Genomic DNA, 21,400 nt, shown 5'->3' with positions numbered 1-21,400 from the left:
GACATGCACCCCAAATTTCCCATCCTCCAGGAATGAAGGTGGGAACATTTCCCCTCACCCCCCCTTTTGCGGGAAATTTGGGAAAACGCATTGGTAAACAATTTCCCAGCGTGGGAAGCATGTTTCCTCATAAAGGGGATGCCTAGGCACACCCCTTAGTTTTTTTTTCCATCAATTCATGAATATAGAACAAAGATATAGATACAGATTTGAGGAGTATGTGACCTTGGTAATTAATGGTGATATTGAATTCTTAAAGTGGCATTCTCCTTTAAAGGTAAGTTAAAGGAGAATGTCACTCTCACTTAAATTTTAAAATGACTTCATAGGGAGAAGATAAAATGTCACATCCAATTCAAAATTCAGCAAACTTGAAACTTTTCACAATTGCAAAATTGGCAGAATTATAGCCAATTCACTAGATTGCAAAATGACGAATTTGCATGGTAAGAATTGTTATTATTGGGATTTCACCATTATCATTTTTATTTTTATAACTTTAGAGACAGGGACCCCACCCCACTGAATTTCCTTAAAATTTGGGGGTGCTCCCATACATCCATTAGCTTTGCTCGTAAAAAGGGCAAAGGAAATCCTAATTTATTTATCTGATTTCATTGTAGATGACACATGATGATGAGATAAATTTATTATATCTTTTGTTGATATTTTCAGGTTGAGTCAAGACTCAGGACTGGGGTTATGATTCAGTGTTGACATGTGATGTAGCACTAGACATCTTATATATAGTTCTATTTTCATATTTATGTGGAAATGAATTTATTTGACGTTTTTGTTGCTTTAGATGTTTAACAAAATATATAAATGAGTGAATATTTTTCTATTTTGTCAATGCTTCATTCATATTTCTGATATTTTCCTAATGTCGTCAATATTTTATTTCTCAAAGCCTTCGTAATATTTTCACCAACACAATGTTTCCAAATTGTTTTAAATTAAACAAGTAAATTCGTTGAATTTAATTAATGCCAAAATTGAATTCACCTCACAATTAAAAAGAATTGAAAAGATTTCACACATATGTCAATAATTTGCACTTCAAATTCAGCTTTTCATTTTGTCAAAAAAATTACAAGGAAATCTCCATATTCATCTAAAAACCGACAACTACATGGTTATTGAAACCACCCTGAATTGAGTTTGTGCGACCACTTGAGATGTACAGCCTACTGAAAAAAACCAAAAAACAACAAAAAACTAATGGATAGACTGTATGGCATGTCCATACAACTACAGGGACCTATCCATATGATTATATGATATTGTTTTGTACAAATATAGAAAATTCTTCTGTGCGTATGTACTTAATTGAACGATGTTTAGATAGATCTGCCACTTCTTGCTCGGGTTCGTCTTTGCCTAAATCCTTGCTCTCTCTCTCTCTCTATTACTCAACCTGCTTAATAACTATGTGTGTAAACCTCTATCTTGATGTTAAAATTGGCAACTACGGCCAAACTCCAAGTGGGTCATCTTATTTATGGCAGCTGATATTTTTCTTGGATCTCTCCCATCGAGAGGTGTAGGATTGATCTAAAGATCATCCAATTCCGATAAGTATTCATGGAGTTATGAATTTATTTGTGTTAATAGACAATTCGTCAATGTCGGCCAGCAACCAAATAAAAACCCCACATGTGCTTCATGTTTTAGTATAAAAGGAGATAACTTGAGAGTCATTTCACACACACTTCTCTCTTGATTTCTCTCCACTTGTCTTGGGTTTTAGTGTGAGAGAAATCTAGGAGGAAGTGGCCCTAAAAACACAGGAGGGAGGGAGACCTACATGTTGCCCTCTACAAACCCTAACGCAGTCCTAAGGAGGATGCCCTAATGTAATTCTAGGATGGAGAAATAACACTATAGAGGAGGCCCTAAACAAGTTGTACCTAGCCGCAGTCAAGGAGGGATATAACATGCCCTATCCGCAGCAATAGGAGGCTGGAAAAACGTGGAATAGTAAGACTGTTTTGGGGTCCGAGTTGCCCTAATGGAGGCCGAGTATGTCGTGTGCTAGGCCAAGCCCTTAAGGGCTAAACGTTGTTAGTTTAAGGCCTGTTTCTAGGTGAAGGAGGGCTGAGTTCCCTTGCTGGAAGAGCCGCAATCATAGGACTGTTTTGAGGGCACTTTGGAGGGGTGCAGATCCATGGAAAGGCAGCCGCAACCCTACAGTCTTGCTGTAGGGTGCCACTGTAAATTACAGACAGGCCGAAGGGTAGACATGGGCTAGGGCAGCCCAGAATTGAAGCAGCCACCCTCAGCCCCTCAAAGAAGGGCAGCTGCATCTCTTGAGAGTATTTTTGGGCACAAAAAGAAGGTTGGTTAAGGACTGTTGTGTGCCCTAACCAGACCTAGTTTGCTGCAACCAAACTGACCTCAAAACAGTGAGCTAGTACATACATGTATGGTATGTTGGCAGCTAGATAAATGGGACAGCAAGCAATCATAGGAGCAGCAATGGATGGCTAGCATGGTGCAGCAAAAGCACAATTGGGACAGCAGCTACGACATGGCAGCAAAGGCACAATTGGAACAGCAGCTATGACACAACAGCAAGGTACAGCATGCTACATGGGACAGAAGCAAGCATGGAGCTGTAAGCACATTGGGAAAGCATGGCAAGCATGGTGCAGCAAGCACATGGGATAGCAGTGGCAAGCATTATGCTGCAAACTCATTGGGACAGCAGCAAGGTACAGCATGCCACATGGAACAGCACCAAGCATGGGCTTGTAAGCACATTGGAAAAGCATGGCAAGCATGGTGCAGCGAACACATGGGATAGCAGTGGCAAGCATGGTGCTGCAAGCACATGAGACATGCTGTATGACAACATGGTTCAACATACCACATGGGACAGCAGTGTGGCAACATGGTGCAGCAGCGGCACATGGGTGCAGCATGGAGCAGCACAGTGAGGTGCAGCATGATGATGAGGAGCAGAACAATAATAGCTGCAGCACGGTGATGGAGTCACCTAGGAGAATCAGTTGAAGCAACATGTCTTCAACTGAGTTCAGCGACCTCATGTATCATCTTCTTAGAGATGATCTATGCTCTTATTTAGATAAGTCAAAGTGTTGACTTCTGTTGTAAATGTATTATCTCTCTCTCTCTCTCTGCTGAACTATTGAAGAATATATAAGAAGAATTGATCAAGGGTTTCCCCACATTGAGGTTTGTCCCTAGCTAGCGCCACATCTTGTGTCCTCTTGTCTTGGCTTGTCTTCAGCGATTTATGTTTATGCTCTATCTGCAATTTACTATTATGCTGATGTGATTGCTAATCTGGAAAAGATATCAAGCTAACTATGAAAATTCAAATAAATTGCTCTAAGCATAGAACATACCTAAAATTAACACTTGACCTATCTTTTATAGAAATTTATGGGTTTTCCTGTAGCCTCTCTCAGTTTAACTTGTTTGCATATAGTTTAAAGCCCACAACCCCACATTTCAGTTGGCTGATATTTAAACATCATATGCATTAAAACAAAACATTGTTAGGCTACCTCTTCACTTTAACCATTTTGCTGATAATAAAAATATAGATAAGCACTCACACAAATAGAGACTCAGATTTTGGTGAATCTCTGACCCTGGAAAAACCCACAAGGGGAAAACTAGTCTGGAAGAGGATTTTCATTATGCTTTTGTCAGGAAATTTACACATCACTAAATACAAAATCTGAGGTACTTATCTCCCTAGAAATTCAGGCCACAGTTCGCCACAGATCTGGAATTCTACCTTGTCACTCGGGCCACTGTCTAATGTGTTTCAGCCTCCTCTGCTCAAGTTTCTCTGCTTGGAAATTTGACCCACTAGACTGAAACTTCAGCTCTTATTTCCAGACCTCTGCACCTTGAAAAACATGCTACTGCTTAGCACCTGTACCTTGATTTTTGTGCCACAGTCCAGTAATTCACTGCCCAGAAATTCACGCCACTCACAGACTTTCTCTGCCTTGAATTTTAGGACACAAGCCTGCCACTTGATTTGTTGGCCTGTCAGAGTGAAATAAATGCCCTATTTTCCTCCTTAAAATAATAAATATGCACTGGACTTCCTCAAAAATCATTTTGGAGACCACCTCGAAAATCACGTTGAACCTTCCTTGTAACTAGTTTTGTGACAACCTTAAAACTCAGGTTGTCTCTCTTCGAATTTCGAGTTGCTTATCAGCTCTTTTCTGCCCAGAAAAATTCATTGTAGCGGCCTCAAACTTCACAGTGGAGATATTATAGTTCTTCCTTGAACTGTGTGCCACAACCAGCCTTGGAAATCATGCCTATAGGTGGTCTTCTCCTGCTGTAAACTTGTCTCTCCTTCAGCAAAATAACAATCACTACCTCCCTTCTCCTTCTCGTCTTCCTTGCTCCTCTCCAACTATGCTCACGAAGAATGAGTGCTCTCTTACCTTCCCCCCACCCCCTATTAGCTTCATTAATATGAGAGAACACTAACCCTTTTGATCTAGGGCTGAATTAGATCTCAGCCCTCTAGATCAATAGTGGAGATCTAATCTTCACTTGACACACGTTTTCATGTTTCTCCCCTCATTAATGAGTCTCCCTACTCACTTCAAGTTGTACCTTGTACCTTTTTCACATAAAGTAACTTTAAAAACATAAAGTGACTTTAATATTATAAGGTACCATCTACTTTTTCTCATAAAGTAAATTTAATATAATAAATTACTTTGGGCTTTCATACCACAAAAAATGACGAAAGTCACATGACTTTAATAACTCATAAAATCACTCACTAAAAGGTGTTTTAATGTGTTTTCCTAGGCAAAAATGCAAAATCTCTAGGAAATACTTCCTCGGTACCCTTTTTCTCAACGTCTTTATACTTCTACATGAAACCAAAACCCTAATCTATTTTTGTGTTTACTTCTAGTCCAAGTCATGCATGCATGAGATACACCTTTCTAGACTTAAGAGCAAACTGGAAGACTTTCACCTTTTCCTACTAAGGTGAATTTACAAAATAGAATTACTTTTCAAAAATATCTTGAAAAACATCTCACACGTTCACACTAACTTGTGCAAAAGTTCCTATCCAAGCTATAACTCTCAACACATCCAATAATGGTTCGCATTCAAATGGTGAGTCAATGGTTAGACAAAAGGATGGTCACATAAATCATAAATTGTACTTCATCAACCTTGCCAAATACAACTCACTTCCATTTGCTATTTTAATGATCTTGTCTTATGGACCGCAAACATCTTGCGTGTCCAAAGCATTTTTCTATTTTTATCTTGAACAACCATGTAAAATAACCATTACGAAAAGTGTTGGAGATAATGAACATATTTAGAACTTAAATAATTACACCTTAGACATTGAATAATAAGGTTTCACTAGTAAAGTGATAAAATAATGAGGGATTTAATATACTCACTACAATGGTGGTTATTAGTTAGGTATTTGGGAGTTACGTAACTTATTCCTCTCCTACTATGTAACTTACTCCACTCCTACTATGTAACGAGACACTGCATAATGTAATGAATGAACAAATCCACTCTTTTTCATTATTATGTGTAATCTTGCCCATGCTAGGATGTAAATTTCACAAATTTCTCATTTGTTGGTTGCAAACATGATTTTGCCAATTTTCAACATTTTTTAATCTATTGTTCCATCTGTACAAAAAGGTTGCATAGAACACATATCATTAGGAAAACTAGCTGATTAGATTCATTCTAAAACCAAATAGCCCAAAGTTGATTATCATTTCGTAGCTAATCACACCACTTGATGTATCATTCAAATCTCTAGCCAACCTGAGGCACTATATATAGATATATATATATAGCCCAAGGAGATAGCCCATCCTATTGTCACCAATGTTGTTGGGCATTTGGCTTGTTCAAATCAACAAGTGCTTTCGTTGAATGGGTTTGCTAAGGACGTTGTCCACAATATATATATATATATATATATATATATATATATATATATATATTACTTTTGTAATCTAGTGGTACTACATCCATGTTGTCTACAAATTTGTCATTCCTATAATGGATACATCTATATATATATATATATATATATATACAGTTTCCACCAAGGTTCCGGGACGAGGGGGCGAGGGAGCGAGGGGGCGCGGGAGCGGCGTATGCAAAAGCTCCCTACCATTTTTTAGGAAACGTGGAGGAGCGTTAGGGTCTTAAAATTTTATCAATATAAAATATAATTTATTAATTGAGTCCACTATGACAATTTGCCAATTTGGTTTGAATTGAAAAGCTGCAAAGCATAGCATAGGCCTGTTCATGGTGAGATATGCATTAAACTGTTCATGGTTTTTCATGGTGAGATATGTATTAGACGTTGTTCATATATCAAACGTTGTTCATATATTAAACGATGTTCATGAGGCTATTCATGGTGTGATATGTATACAAACTATGTTCATATATTAGACGCTATTCACATGTCAAATGCTGTTCATGTCATATGAATATGGAACCACGTTAATGCAATATGGAGTCCATACATGGCATATACGCTGGAAATATATACATTGAATATATATGTTGGGCATTCATATAATACACCACGCAGTCATACACAGTCATGAGGATATCCACGTTGCTGATGAGGATGAGCCACGCAATAGATCCATTGACATGATACAGCCGCAGGCATAGATGGCAGCCACGCAGATCCGTTGTCATATAGCTGCAGTAAGGAAAGAAATTTAAAACACAGTCACGAAGGGAAATTACACGCAGATCAGGGAAACTTCTACGCAGTCTAAGAGACATGTAACTTACAGCCAAAAGAAGAACTGTTCACACTGAAAAATGACAGGTGTGGCAGCCGCAATCAAAGTTATAAACTCAGGTAATATGGAACCACGTTAATGCAATATGGAGTCCATACATGGCATATACGCTGGAAATATATACATTGAATATATATGCGGGGAATTCATATAATACACCACGCAGTCATACACAGTGATGAGGATATCCACGCTGTTGATGAGGATGAGCCACGCAATAGATCCATTGACATGATACAGCCGCAGGCATAGATGGCAGCCACGCAGATCCGTTGTCATATAGCTGCAGTAAGGAAAGAAATTTAAAACACAGTCACGAAGGGAAATTACACACAGATCAGGGAAACTTCTACGCAGTCTAAGAGACATGTAACTTACAGCCAAAAGAAGAATTGTTCACGTTGAAAAATGACAGGTGTGGCAGCCGCAATCAAAGTTATAAACTCAGGTACAAGGTCCCACATCAATGGCACGTAGCTGTAGATGACAGTGTGGTAAATCCAAGGTTGTCTATAACAGTCTTGACATCTGATCTCGGTGGTTCTTCTATAGCAATTTAATCATGTTGGACAGCATAATATAACAGTGATTAGAAGATGAAAATCTCGGAAGAAGGGACTGTGTTATACACAGCAGTCCTGGGATATCTCGGTAAAATACTAAAATCTCAGTGCCAGTACAAACATCTTGTACAGCAAGGAAACGCCCCCTCAGGGAAGGGAAACGCCCCCCTAGCACGTCCCCTTGAGTTTCCTCATTTTTGGGAGCGTGGGGAAACGTCCCCTTCTAGTCCCCAAGTCCCCGGAGCGCGGGGGAGCGAGGAAACTAGACCCCTGGCGGGGGGGCGAGTCCCCGTGGAACACTGTATATATATATAATTTTTGTAACCTAGTGGTACTACATCCATGTTGTCTACAAATTTGTTATTCCTATAATGGATACCATATCCATACAACTTAGCTAGTAAGATTAAGTAGGTAAAATTTAATGCACTTCTAAAAAAGCATAATTATAAATTAATTGTCCCCAAGGCAAGGAATTTGGGTTTTAGTATAGCTGACGGGAAAAAAATGGAAGCCAATCCCTAATCAATTGGGAAGATTGGTTCCTTCATTAAAGACTCGTATGACTTTGTTAAACTCATCAAGAACGAAAAAGTGGAAAAGAATGACTCAATCGTTAGTTTTGATGTGGTTTCATTATTTACCAAGATTCCCTTAGAATATGCGATCAAGGTTCTCTATGAGGTCATGAACAATGGAACAGCTAAACTTGTTGAGACATGTCTACGCTCCACATTCCTTAGCTTCCAAGGTGAATTCTATGAGAAATTCACAGGGGTTGCAATGGTCTCCCCCCTTTTACCTATTGTAGCTAATCTCTACATGCAGAAGTTTGAAAAGAAAGCATTGGATTCCTACTTGTTTAAATCGAGAAGATGGAAAAGGTACGTAGATGATATTAATGTTAAATGGCAGCATGGTAAAGAAGAACTCAATAAATACTTGGAACATTTGAATGAAATATCAGAACACATCAAATTCATAATGGAAATGGAGGACAATAACTGTATCCCCTTCCTTTACGTATCCCCCTCACCATCTTCCAATGCAGAAAGTCAGTATCCTGAATACCTTAGCCTTAAGAGCTAAGTCACCTGACACGAGGATTCGATATTCGTAGGATACAGGGATTCGAGTGTCGGATTCAGACATGTTGACCCCCAGGAACAAGACACGTAGGATTCGTTATATATTATTTTATTAAAAATATATATATTAAAAAATAGATATTTCTTACACAAATTCTTATTAGTGATACAAATCCATTGATTTCAAACATAGATTTTCATCTAGATGTTAGTTTTATTGTTTGCAAAGTAAGTTAGTAACATTATAGCATGCATAGTACATACAAAATTCAAATATCTGCATAAACCCTCACAAACCTCATAAACCCTCATAAACCTCATAAACCCTCCCAAACCTGATAAACCCTCATAAACCCTCACAAACCTCATAAACCCTCCCTCATAAACCCTCACAAACCTCATAAACCCTCATAAACCTCATAAACCCTCCCTCATAAACCTCATTAACCCTCACTTTTTTGGGATTCGAATCCCACTTTTTTGGGATTCGAATCCCAAAATCAGGGCACGAAATGTCCTAACGAGACACGACCGAGATTCGATGGTGTCTTGTTAGGACACGTGGTGTCCCATTTTAGGATTTGAATTCCCATTGAATCGTGTCGGATTCGCGGGATTCGGACACGTGGCCTGTTTTGGACGAATCCGGTTTCATAGCTTAAGAGTTGTTAGAATATTTGATAATGAACAATTGGATCAAGAATTAGGCCACCTCACTAAAGTCTTCAGAGGAATTGGATACAAAAATAAGACATTTTTAAAGCCATTAAGAAAGCCAAGAAGAAAATGGACCCCAACTCACCCCACCCCTCTCATAAAGCAACAAGCCCGCAATCCTCTAATAAGAAAGCACGCCTCCCATACATTTGTGGTATGACTAATAGAATAGCCAAGGTTCTCAGGAAAAGGAATATTGGTTTTGTATTCAAACCACAGGAAACAATAAAACCTCTGTTGACTTACCTGAGGAAGCCCTGAAAGAGGGTTCCCTTAGGTCTTATGGAAGGTCTTGATCTTTGTTTTTGGGTCCTGGAATTCTCACTTTGATCTGATTCTATAAGAAGAGAAGATTTGTTGGCTTTCCCCCTTGTGGGGTTTTTCCCTGGCTTGGAGCCTATATCTTGTGTTCATTGTCTTCTTGTGATCCTTATATTTATGTTTTGGTAATTGTTTGATGAAGAGAACATAATAAAAGTAATAAGAACCCAACACACATTCACAAGTAATTATCAAGTAAGAGAAATCCACACTAATTTGCTCCCCTAATGATTTTTCAACAGCACAGGGACCCATCCCCGCCAAAACAACCCTCGTACCTAACGCTCTAGCGTACCGAGGACTTTTACAGGGGTAGGGAACGTCCCCAATTTCTAGGGAATGTCATCGAGCACTTGGGGGCTTCCAAGTCATTCCCAATCCGTCCCTAGCAAATTTTTGCGACTTTTTGGGTACCATGTTGTCGTCCCCGAGTAAAAAACGGTATGTCCCTCCCTCCTCTAATAATAAATCACAAAATCCAAGTAATGAAAATGGGGACAATTCATCGGCTAGCTTGGGTATCAATTCTCTGATTGGACAAACTGTCCATGGAATACTTGATGGATCATTTCCTGCAAGATATCTCATTATTGTTAATATTGGAGGAAGTGATACACTTCTTAAAGGAGTGGTATTTGGACCTGGCATTTCAATGCCACTTCCACAAATAAATGATGTTGCAACAAAAGTAAAACATACAAATACAAACATGAATACTAGTTTTTCTTCACAACCATCTTCACCTCCACCACGAACTCCAGTTACCTTGTCAGAAGTATATGAGCCAGCTTCTGTTATCAAAAACCACAGCAAAGCCAACTATCGTGACAGGTAGAAATAGCCTCTAAAAACAAACATGAAGATCTTCATCTTGTTCAACAGCATGTACTTTTAGATGGAGAGAACGTTGTTAATGAGATGGTGGAATCAGTTACTCGGGATTACCCCCATCATTTATATGGTTGGATGATGGAGGTGAAGATGATTGGAATATATATATATATATATATATAGAGAGAGAGAGAGAGAGAGAGAGAGAGAGAGCCTCTAAAAGCAAACATGAAGATCCTCTAAAAACATGGTTGGAATATATGAAATAGCCTCTAAAACAAAACATGAAGATCTTCATCTTGTCCAGCAGCATGGATTTTTAGATGGAGAGAACATTGTTAATGAAATGTTGGTATCAGTTACTCAAGATTACCTCCATCATTTATATGGCTGGATGATGGAGGTGAAGATGGTTGGAATATATATATATATATATATATATATATATATATATCATTATTGTCCCCAACATGTCATCCCCTAGAAAATTTGGGGGTGCGCTCTAGCCGTACCAGAAATGTTGCCCCCTGTTCCCAAAGGAAACGCAACATAGGTGTACTATTATTATATTATACATAACATAGCAGTATATTATTAATATATTATATTAATACTCCAACTCTTGCTTATTAATATATCTTAACTTATATACTAATATAAGGATATAATATATATTATATTGATATTAATAAAATAATCTATAAGTATAATTCCTACACATAAATATTTAGATATTAATTCCTTAATATTAATGGTTTATTACATTACAGCGTTGCGAACATCGCGATTTTTTTGTAAAAATCGTGATCCAACCTGTAAAAATCATGGGGGCGCTGAACAACGACTTAGAAAAGCGATTTTTGGGCTTTTTTTCCTCATTTTTTTCAGACAAAGGGCAAGAGTGAGAGCTAAGGAGGAGGAGAACTCATCTACAAGGGCAAGAGAGGAGAAAAGTGAAGGAATTTAGCATCCCAAGCAAAAAAAATTCATGTTTGGACCAAGTTTCTTCAACAAAGCGTGGTTTTCAAGTACTGGCATCAAATTTGGTCATTTTATTTTGTTTTTTTCTTGTTTTTCCTTGGGTTTCTATCACCCATTTATTTTCCATGATTTTTGATTGGATTTGATTGTGGTTTTTTTTTTCATTTTTGTTGCATATAGTGGAGAGGGTTTATTTTGGTCAAAAATGCAAAAACTTGATTGTTAGATTTATTTGTTTAATTTCTTCTTGTGCCCTAGTTTTTTTCCATCATTTTTGCTTGGGTTTGAATGTGTATTTTTTGCCATTATTGTTGCATTGAGTTGAGGTTTTTTTTTGGTCAAAAATTCAATATGTTGTATGTAAATTTTAATTTTATTTTTTAACTTGCAATTCTTCTTGTGCCCTAGTTCAACTTCAAACTTCAAACTTCATCTTACATTAAAACTCAAAAGTTCAACAAAGTTACAAACATGCCAAGGAAATTGGACCCTCTAAGGGAATTTGGTGAACTTGATGGAGGGTTTGACAGATCAAATTTGACTTGCAAGTTATGTGGACATCATATAACAGGGGGGTTAATACAGATTGAAGTATAACCTTGCACAAGCTCCTGGATATGAGGTAGGGCCTTGCACAAATACAAATACAGAAATCATCTAAAGAGCCCTCAGATCATTGGAATAAATTGAGCAAACCAAATTGTCCAAGTCCGCTCTGAAGAGTCAACTAGCAGGGAGTAGAGTGTTTGGATTGGGAGGTGAACATGAGAGTGATAGTGGTTCTACTTCACCATTAGCATCTACAACCAACCCTGTAGCTACCTCACCATTTTTTGATCCTAAAACCACACCTAGTTCACAATCATCTATCTCTTCAGTTATTAAAAAAAGGGAGAAAGAAGAAGCTGACAAGTTCTTGGGCAAGTTTCTTCTTTGGAGTGATATTCCTTTCAGCGTTGCAAGAAACAATCCATCTTTCCAGCCCGCAGTTGATGTTATTGCTATTGTTGGCCCAGGGTACAAAGTCCCTTCTTATGATGACTTTAAAGGGCGCATTCTTCAAAATGAAAAGGTTGACTACACTAAGGGATTGGAGGAGTTGAGGGCATCATGGGCACACACAGGATGCACTGTGATGTCAAATGGTTGGACCGATCAAAAGGGTAGAAGCCTTATTAACTTCTTGGTTAATTGTCCCAAGGGAACAATGTTTATGAAATCTGTTGATGCATCTACACATATCAGAGATGCATGGTTATTATGTGATTTGTTGGATGTGTTCATTCAGGAGGTGGATACACAACATGTTGTCCAAGTCATAACGGATAATGTGTCACCAGTAGAGGACGTGGTCTACCTCTTATAGCTCCTATTTCTTTAGCTTCTAGAGCACAACAGAGTCCATTGCCAACTCCACCACCATCTACATCTTGGGGGAAAGTTGTTGCATTTTCTCGCAAGAGGGGTAGAAGAAATCAGTGGTATTAGTTATTTGGTTCATTTCATTGTATATGACATTATGGCTCATGATATAAGATACATTATTATATTTTTTGTTGATATTTTGAGGCTGAGTTGGGACTCGGGTCTTAGATTTCAAGACATGATTCACTGTTATGAGTGATGTAGCACTAGAAATGATATTACACATCTTATATAATAGTTCTTTTTTCATATTTATGTGTCAATGCATTTATTTTATGTTGTGAATGCTTTAAATATTAAAAAAATTGAAAAAAATGGAATATTTTGTATTTGCCGATTTTTTGCCAATTTTTTGTCGATTTTTACCAATTTTCCCGATTTCGGACCCTCGTCGATTTAATCTCATCTATCATTTTTCGATTTTAGGCTTTTTAGGTTTTCTATCTTTATTTTTTGTTTTTTAGCTAGGGTTCACATCTGTTGGCTCTCATCCTCCTCCTCTTTTCTCTTATTTATACATCTTCCTCTCTCCTCCTCCTCTCAATCATTCAGTCCTAATGGGGGATCCTGTTCTGGACTTGAAACGTCAACTTCAAATAATGACTGTGGATGAAATTCCAAACTCAAATCCTTCAAATAGAGAAACGTGTTGTGCTTGTTTCCAGGCTATCTACTTAACCACCTACATGTGGACGGCTTTACCAAAAGTTGAAGAAAGATGGCCTGGAACCTTATAAAGGATATAGTAACCTAAGTTTCTTTAATAAAGCAACCCGCCCCCAGATGGTAGCATGATTGATGTCTGCCACCTCCAATTTTTGCTTTAAGAAAGGGAATCATCTGGTTCTCCACTCTTTTATGCTCATGCTGACCAAGGAGTTGATTTAGACTTGAATGTTGGGCCTGGGCCATACATTGATGCAATACATAACAGTTGTTTGATATTACATACGTTTTATAATTTATTTTCAGTTGGTGTCAATGATTAGATCCTTGCTTGACTTACTATCAACTTCAAAAAAAACAAAGCAATAGAAGCACCACAATAACCTCAGTCTACACAAAATGAAAGTCCACTAGGTTGCACTGTAAAATTGTAACATCTAACCCGGCTACTAAGGCCAAAAGTGTATCATGCAGAGAAGTGATGTGATCCAATAGACATTGGTATTTAAACTTTTGCTAGAAATACTTCTCGCTGATTCCTAAATTAGTCCTATTCTTTCCCAAAACATTCAAACACACCATTTGAAACATACAACTTAAGATCCAACTAAGGAAACTTGAGTTATGATTGCACCTTCAAACAATTCCAGATATCACACAGGGCAAACACAGCCAGCTTAATCTGGATCAGAAAGCTGAAGATTGCAGTATACATACTGAAAGAATCTGGTGTAAGTATCATGTTTAAAGGCCAATCCACCTTGTAACCCAAGCCTATGAAATCAAAAGCATTTATACCTGCAATCATCAAAACCATTTACAATATTTACATAAGTTTCATAAAACTAAAATTCAAGAATCATTCTCCACCCAAGTTGGCAATATAACATTTGCAACTGAAGATATGAACACCATCCCAGCAACAAATTTTTATTTATACAAACTGAATTTACAAAAATACATGAACACGTAATAACCACTCAACACTTGCATAATATGTACTAACCACTCAACACTTGCAGTATATAATATGTACTAACCACTCAACACTTGCAATACATAACATGTGATAGCCACTCAATAACCACTACACATTTGCAACTGATGATATAAGCACCATCTCAGATACTGTTTTTTATTTATAGAAGCCAAAATCAGAAAAATAGACGAACATCTAATAACCACTCACTATTAGTGTCTACAAAAGAGGAAGTATCAGGATCATTAGGCAATCTAGATGGCCATTTCTCTGTCTGTGGCACACTGCCAGCAACTTTGATGTAAATATACAACCGTTCCTCACATTCATCTCCTTCACATGAAGACCTTTGTAGGGCTGATTCTAGCAATGCCTGAACTTCCAACAGCCTCTGATGTGTTCCTGTCGGAGACCATTTCTGGTTCCAGAGAAAACAAAGAGAAGAGTATTCATCATTAGTAAATGCCAAAGAAAATATTCAAAATGCCTCTCTCCCTACTAGAGAGCCTAAAGAAATATTCACGTAAATTATCCTATAATGTTGAAAGTTTTAGCATCAGTATCACACCACTGTATGTCAACTCACATGTTCACAAAGCGACATGAGAAACCCATCTGCCCAATCAGCGACTTCCATGAAAAAGTATCGCCGTAATGCCAACAGATGCTTTTGGAAACCAAATCCTTCCTCAAGCAGTTTTACAGTAAATTTACTTATGCATCGATACCTAGCTATAATTAAGGAATAATCTACAGTATAATATGAATCAGTCCCAAACACACAAGAAATTTCAAATCAAAGCCTAAACAGTTAAAAATATGAGGTCATTATAAGATCTAGTAGTAAGAAGAATGTTTTGAAGATTATTAAGAAGACAATTGGAGACAACAAGAGGAACTGGGAGCCTGGGACAGCCAACATAAATTTGCAATTTGTAGTTGTTACCCACCAAAATGGGTAACCCCATACAAGAAAAATAAAATTTGACAGCCACCTGGACAGGCCGCTAGCCATCAGCCCCTAACAAACACTATTTGACAATGATATGCTATGTGCCTCCACCATTTGCATTAGCCATGTGCTTCTCACCATCCAGCAATTACCACTTGAATGAAGGTGGGCTGCTATTCAAAAGGTACTTTGATCATTTTGCAATCAGGTGCTTATGCTTGTTTCTTTGGGGCACTTAATATGCACAAAGGGGTGATCTAGAACATTGACCGATCTCAATTATAAATTTGTTCTCTCACCTTACCAGGGGGGTTAATTCTTAGCCTTAGTCAAGGGGAACCTCCCTTAAGGCCTTAGGGTTACAGGAAGGGCACTACTTGGGAAACCCAAACTTGAGATAGTGTGTTCATTATCCCCCACACCATACATGACACTTTCCAACACATATTACAAGTCCCATATTTCACCTCCATTCTTCGAGTTCAGCATGTCATTAGTTCTTTGAGATTTGGCACCCACATCTCTACACTCCTTGAGTAGGGGCGAAAAACACTACCTTGGAGGTTAATGCAACTAAGAGAATGAAAAAGCATATCATGGCCACAACAAAAGAAAAGGAATAGAAATCAAAATGCAAAAGTGTCCTGGGACATAAATTACTCCATGGGAAAAAGCCTAGCATGAGCTCTACCCTCACAATTAGCCATCGCCCAATTCTTGAGCACATGATGCACCTTCACATCAAAAGGAACCCTTGCATTTCCCAACCCTGATGCGCAATGAACTGAGTCATCTTAAGGGGTAATAAAAATGCTACATCATAAAGCGCAAACTCTAACTCTTGAGCTATATGTGGTAATACAAAGCATTATCAAGAAGTAAAAGGTGCACAAGATAGGTGGAAAAAGCAGGCCGAGCAAGGTAACTCATGCCTCCACGATTGCTCCCTCCTTTACATTCATACACTCACCATGTGGACACCCCATCAGTTGGTCCGCTTGACCATGAAGCCTTCTCCCCTTCAGTATCACATATTTATGCTAACACCCATTGATTGAGGGGTTGAACTTGGAACTATCACTTCCCCTTGTGGGTTGGAAGCACCTAACATGGTTGACTATTAGCCACCTCTATCAAGGTAGGAAACGCCATTATGGAACTTGGTCTAGTTAGTTATTGGAAGGTGATCCTTGCCAGAAATATTAATATGCTCTTAACATTCAAGTTTGGTCCCCTTACATGCATTATTGATCCCAGTCTCTGATGGATGGTTGCTTTCACTTGAGTTCGTTTTGGTTTTTATCAGGTGATCCACAATAGCTTAGGCCTTGAGGGCACCCACTCCACAAATACCCAGGCCTTTTGGACAGATATATGGCTTAGCATATGAAACTTTGAGAGACTTGAGCCTCCTGACAGCATGAATAGATGTTACACGGCCTAGAGCACCCTCAGGACCTAGGACGTTGGTCTACTTTGAGATAGTGTTAATTTTAGGTATGTTCTATGCATAGAGCAATTTATTTCAATTTTCACAGTTAGCTCAATATCTTTTCCAGATTAGCAATCACATCAGCATTATAGTAAATTGCAGATAGAACATAAACAAAGATCGCAAAAGACAATCCAATACAAGAGGACACAAGATGTGGTGCTAGCCAAGGACAAACCCCAATGTGGGGAAACCCTTGATCAATTCTTCATATATGTTCTTCAATAGTTCAACAGAGAGAGAGAGAGAGGGTACAATTACAACAGAAGTCAACACTTTGACTTATCTAAATAAGAGCATAGATCTTCTCTAAGAAGATGATACATGAGGTAGCTGAACTCAGTTGAAGACATGCTGCTTCAACTAATTCTCCAAGGTGACTCCATCGTCTTGGTGCACCCATCATTGTGTTGCTCCTCATCATCATGTTGCACCTCATTGTGTTGCACCATGCTGCACCCATCATCACTATGTTGCATCTCATCATGCTTTACCAATCATGACTGTACCCATCACTGTACTGCATCATGTGCCATTGCTGCATCATGTTGCCACACTACTGTCCCATGTGGTATGTTGTACCACGTTGCCATACTGTCTCATGTGCTTATTGCACCATGCTTGTCACCATGTGCTTGTTGTACCTTACTTACCATGTTGTCCCAATGTGCTTGCAGCACCATGCTTGCCACCATGTGCTTGTTGCACCTTGTTATTGTTGTTGTCCCATTGTGCCATTGCTGCAACATGTTATTGTTGTTATCCCATTACTAGCACTGCTATCCCACAGTTAGTTATTGTTGCTCCTATGTGGCGGTATATAGAATTTCCTCATCAATGAAGAGACCTCTCCAATCAAACAAGTCAAAGCACAAGTTACCATACTTCTGCACTTTTGTTTATAGGCAGTGTTTTGGTCACTGGTTAGGGCTCCCACTGTAACCTACAGCAACCCAACAGTCATGCCCAAAACACATCTTAAATTATGCGGCCTTCTCTCCTCTCCAACTTGAGTGATCATGTTGTTTGAGCAGGCACCTACAATTACTTGTATAGGTGTGTTTGACCCTCAAAATAGTACCTACAAGCCTGCGGCCTAGTCACAACAAAATGGTCCCTTACTCAGCCTATTTCAGGAGGAATCCCTGCGTCTACTACCCCATATCAGTCCCTTACTATTTCAGCCTTCCAGCATGGTACTTCGGCCCTCCTTCCAGCACTTGGTTACCTAAAAACATCCCTTCAAACTCGTTGGCATGTCTTCCTAACTGTGGTTAGGGTACCTGCGTATTTGGGCAGCATGAATAGGCCTGTTATATCTCTCCTTTAGGCAGTGTAGAGGGCAGGTTCGGCAACGTATAGAAGTAGGGGTCTCCTCCCTTGAATTGCGGCTAGATCATCCTCCTTAGGACTGCGGCTAGGGCATCCTTCTTAGGACTGCATTTTCCTTGCTAGGGCATCATCTCTAGGGCAGCTCCCTTAGTCTCCTTTCCTCCTGCATCTAGGGCTTCATCATCTAGATTTCTCTTGCCACTAAAACCCAAAACAAGTGGAGAGAAATCAAGAGTGAAGTGTGTGTAGAAATGACTATCAAGTCACCTCCTTTTATACTAAAACGTTGAGCACATGTGGGGGTTATTTGGTTGCTGGCCGACCTTGACGAATTGTCTTATAACACAAATAAACGCATAACTCCATGAATACTTATCGAAATCGGATGATCTTTAGATCAATCCTACACCTCTTGACGAGAGGAGTCTAAGAAAAATATCAATTGCCATAAATAAGATGACCCACATGGAGTTTGGCCCTAGTTTCCAATTTTAACAGATAGCATGAACGATTCTTCATGATGACACCACTAGACCTAGTGTGCCCCCAAGCTAGCCTTGACACACCCTGATGGGCAGGACCCGATTCAAAGCCCAGCTGAGGCTTGTCTCCCATTGAGAGACTAGGGAGGGCTTGTTGCACCTCAAGAAGCCCTAACGTTGGACAGAGGAGGCCTCATTTTGACAGTTGGAGACCCATGGAAACCACAAGATGGCACCTCAACTGCACTTGGGACTCCAGAGGAGGATTTGAGGGCATCTCCTCAAATTTTAGATCATCCAAGCACTTTGACACCTTTTCACACCTTGGCATGGCATTTTGAGCCCTAAAAGGGCATGACGTCAGCATTACTAGAGGCTACAGCTCACACGTGGGCATTTATTGGTCTTTTTGCCACTTAGCTAATGGGTTGGCTTGTAACCCAAGTCTATGCTATGTCAAACTTGTTGTAAGGAGCTTCATTAGTATAAAATTGATTGAGGTAGACCTTATATAAATAGAGGTCACCTCATTTTCATTTTCATAATCACTTGTGGATCAATTTGACCTCTCTGAAGGATTTCAAACTAGCTAAAAGTGACTTGTATCTTGTGCAAATGTGATCTTTTGTGGAGTTCTTGCTTGTGGAGCTATTCTCTTGAATTGGAGATGTCATTTTGGAACAATAAAAGATTGGTTCATGCATTTTTCTTGTAAGTATTCTATGTATTTGAATATGTTTATGGCTACTGCATGGAATGGATATTGTTAGGGTGTATATGTGTTCAATTTTATTGAAAAAATCCAATGAAATCTTGGCAATGGTATTGTATGCATTACCCTTTTAAAATTTTGTGTGACAATCCCTTGAGTGATCCTTCGTGTTAAGCTCTCCTCCATGACTTTGTTCCCTCATAAAATGATATCTAGGGTATGAAACTAGTGCTTTCCACAATCCCTTACTCCATTCAAGGGTTTAGTTTTCTCCTAAGTAGATCTCCACTATACAATACATCACCCAAGCTTAGGCACTGGTCTTTCCACATTGTCAAGCACACCATTAATAATCAATAAATTCAATTTCTCTCGCCTCGTTTAGATTTTTGGCCCTTAAGGCAAGCTGTTAGGCTAGCGTTAAGGTCGAAATTCAACTAGGGTGAATGGGTTGGATTATGGGAGGATTCAACATGTGGTTGGTAAGACATTGCCCCAAAATCATCCTTTTCCCATGGCTAATTCTTCCATTTTAGGGTTGACGTCATAAGCCCTAGGAAAATGTTGAAGTTTCTAATTTTCTTTAGTTAGAAACCCTTCATGCACTTTTTCTTATTTATTCCTACCTACTTGTTATTTTTCTTTAACAAGTTATTTACAAAGTAAATACTGAAAATAAACACCAGTGCATGTTCAACGTATTACAGATCAGCAACTAAAAGAAACAAGAACAAACACACCACATGACACCATTATTTTTGGACCAATGTCCCCAGAAAAACCCAATGCGGGAAAACCGGTGCAGCTATCTGAGGGTTTTCTTATTAAGCAATATCAGAGTACAATCTAGGTGCCGAAACTGGCCTACCCAACAGAGAATTTCCTTAGCAACTATACCTCACAGTTTGAGAGAAATCTCCTGGCTGAAACCCCGGAAAATCCTTCCGGTAGCTCCTCAGCACAAAACTGCTCTGCAACCCCAGCGTCTACCCAATCTGGACTGCATCAGCCCCTCTCTGTCTCGCGTTGGCCCTGCATCAGCCTTTCTTGGCCTGCGTCAGCCCCAAGAGGCTCTGCATCAGCTTTTTGGGCCTCTGTGTCAGACACGCTGGCCTCTTTGGTGCTCTACACAGCACATGGTTGCCTTTGCGTGGCCCTGCGTGAGACCTTGCTGACTCTGCGTCACTCTCCTTGGCTGCCTCTACGTGGCCCTGCGTGAGACCTCGCTGGCTCTACGTCACTCTCCTTGGCTGTTGCGTTGCTCTCCCAGCACAATCTATGCCTTCTCTGTTTCTCTGTACTCAATGCCCCACAACTGCTCTCCCGATCACTGATTCTATCTCTCTTAGCAAACCCCGCTCTAGAGAATAGAATGATTGATCACCCTGGTGTACTCTCCAAGTGACCCTCAAGCCTCCTCTTATACTTTTCCTGTTGACATCTCAACAGTCGAGGTTAAGTCCCTAATCAATGGCTAAGATTAGATTTGGCTTGATCCATGTCTTTTGGACCATTCTAACACAAATTCATATTAATACACATTAATATTTTATTTTCCCTCTAAGTTTAGACTTAGGGACTCTATTAAAAATATTAATTATTTTAATATCTCCTGATCTGTTTAGAATCTGCCCAAACCCTTTCTGGGTATTGGAGATCTCATGTGCCCCAACCTCTCCACCAAATTTCGTGGCTAAAGCACATCCGATGCTACCCCAAATCAACAGCAAACACTATTCTAGCAATGACCGAAGAGTATGAGTCTATTATGAAGAATGATGTATGGGGTGTTGTTTCGAGACCTAAAGGAAAGTTTGTCATTACCTCGAAGTGGCTACACAAGATCAAGCATGGAGTTGATCGAAGCATTAAGAAATATAAAGCAAGGTTCGTAGATAGGAGTTTCTCCCAAAAAAGGGGAGAAGAGTATGATGATATATTTGCACCTGTAGCCCGCTATACCACTATTAGATCCAATGTTTCCCTTGCTCCTAGTCAACAATGGACCCTTCACTAGATGGATGTGAAGACT

At 39.2% G+C, this 21,400-nt stretch overlaps 1 protein-coding gene across 3 annotated transcripts in view; it reads right to left on the bottom strand.

Annotated features, from left to right (window-relative positions):
- LOC149255748 (Spc97 / Spc98 family of spindle pole body (SBP) component) overlaps window positions 1–21,400 on the bottom strand; it is a 334,350-nt gene that overhangs the window by 177,167 nt on the left and 135,783 nt on the right. For all 3 annotated transcript variants that reach the window (XM_089460559.1, XM_089460560.1, XM_089460558.1), the window contains exons 7-9: window positions 14,985–15,126; window positions 14,609–14,816; window positions 14,054–14,217 (exon numbers count right to left, since the gene is read on the bottom strand). In XM_089460559.1, coding sequence (XP_089316685.1) covers window positions 14,054–14,217; window positions 14,609–14,816; window positions 14,985–15,126 — 514 coding nt within the window. The remainder of the gene's footprint in view (window positions 1–14,053; window positions 14,218–14,608; window positions 14,817–14,984; window positions 15,127–21,400) is intronic.

This window comes from Pinus tabuliformis, chromosome 7 (assembly GCF_031772625.1).
Source record: "Pinus tabuliformis cultivar Carrire ecotype Pingquan chromosome 7, CPIR1, whole genome shotgun sequence".
Taxonomy (NCBI): Eukaryota; Viridiplantae; Streptophyta; class Pinopsida; order Pinales; family Pinaceae; genus Pinus; species Pinus tabuliformis.
This window is presented reverse-complemented; position numbering and strand designations above follow the sequence as displayed.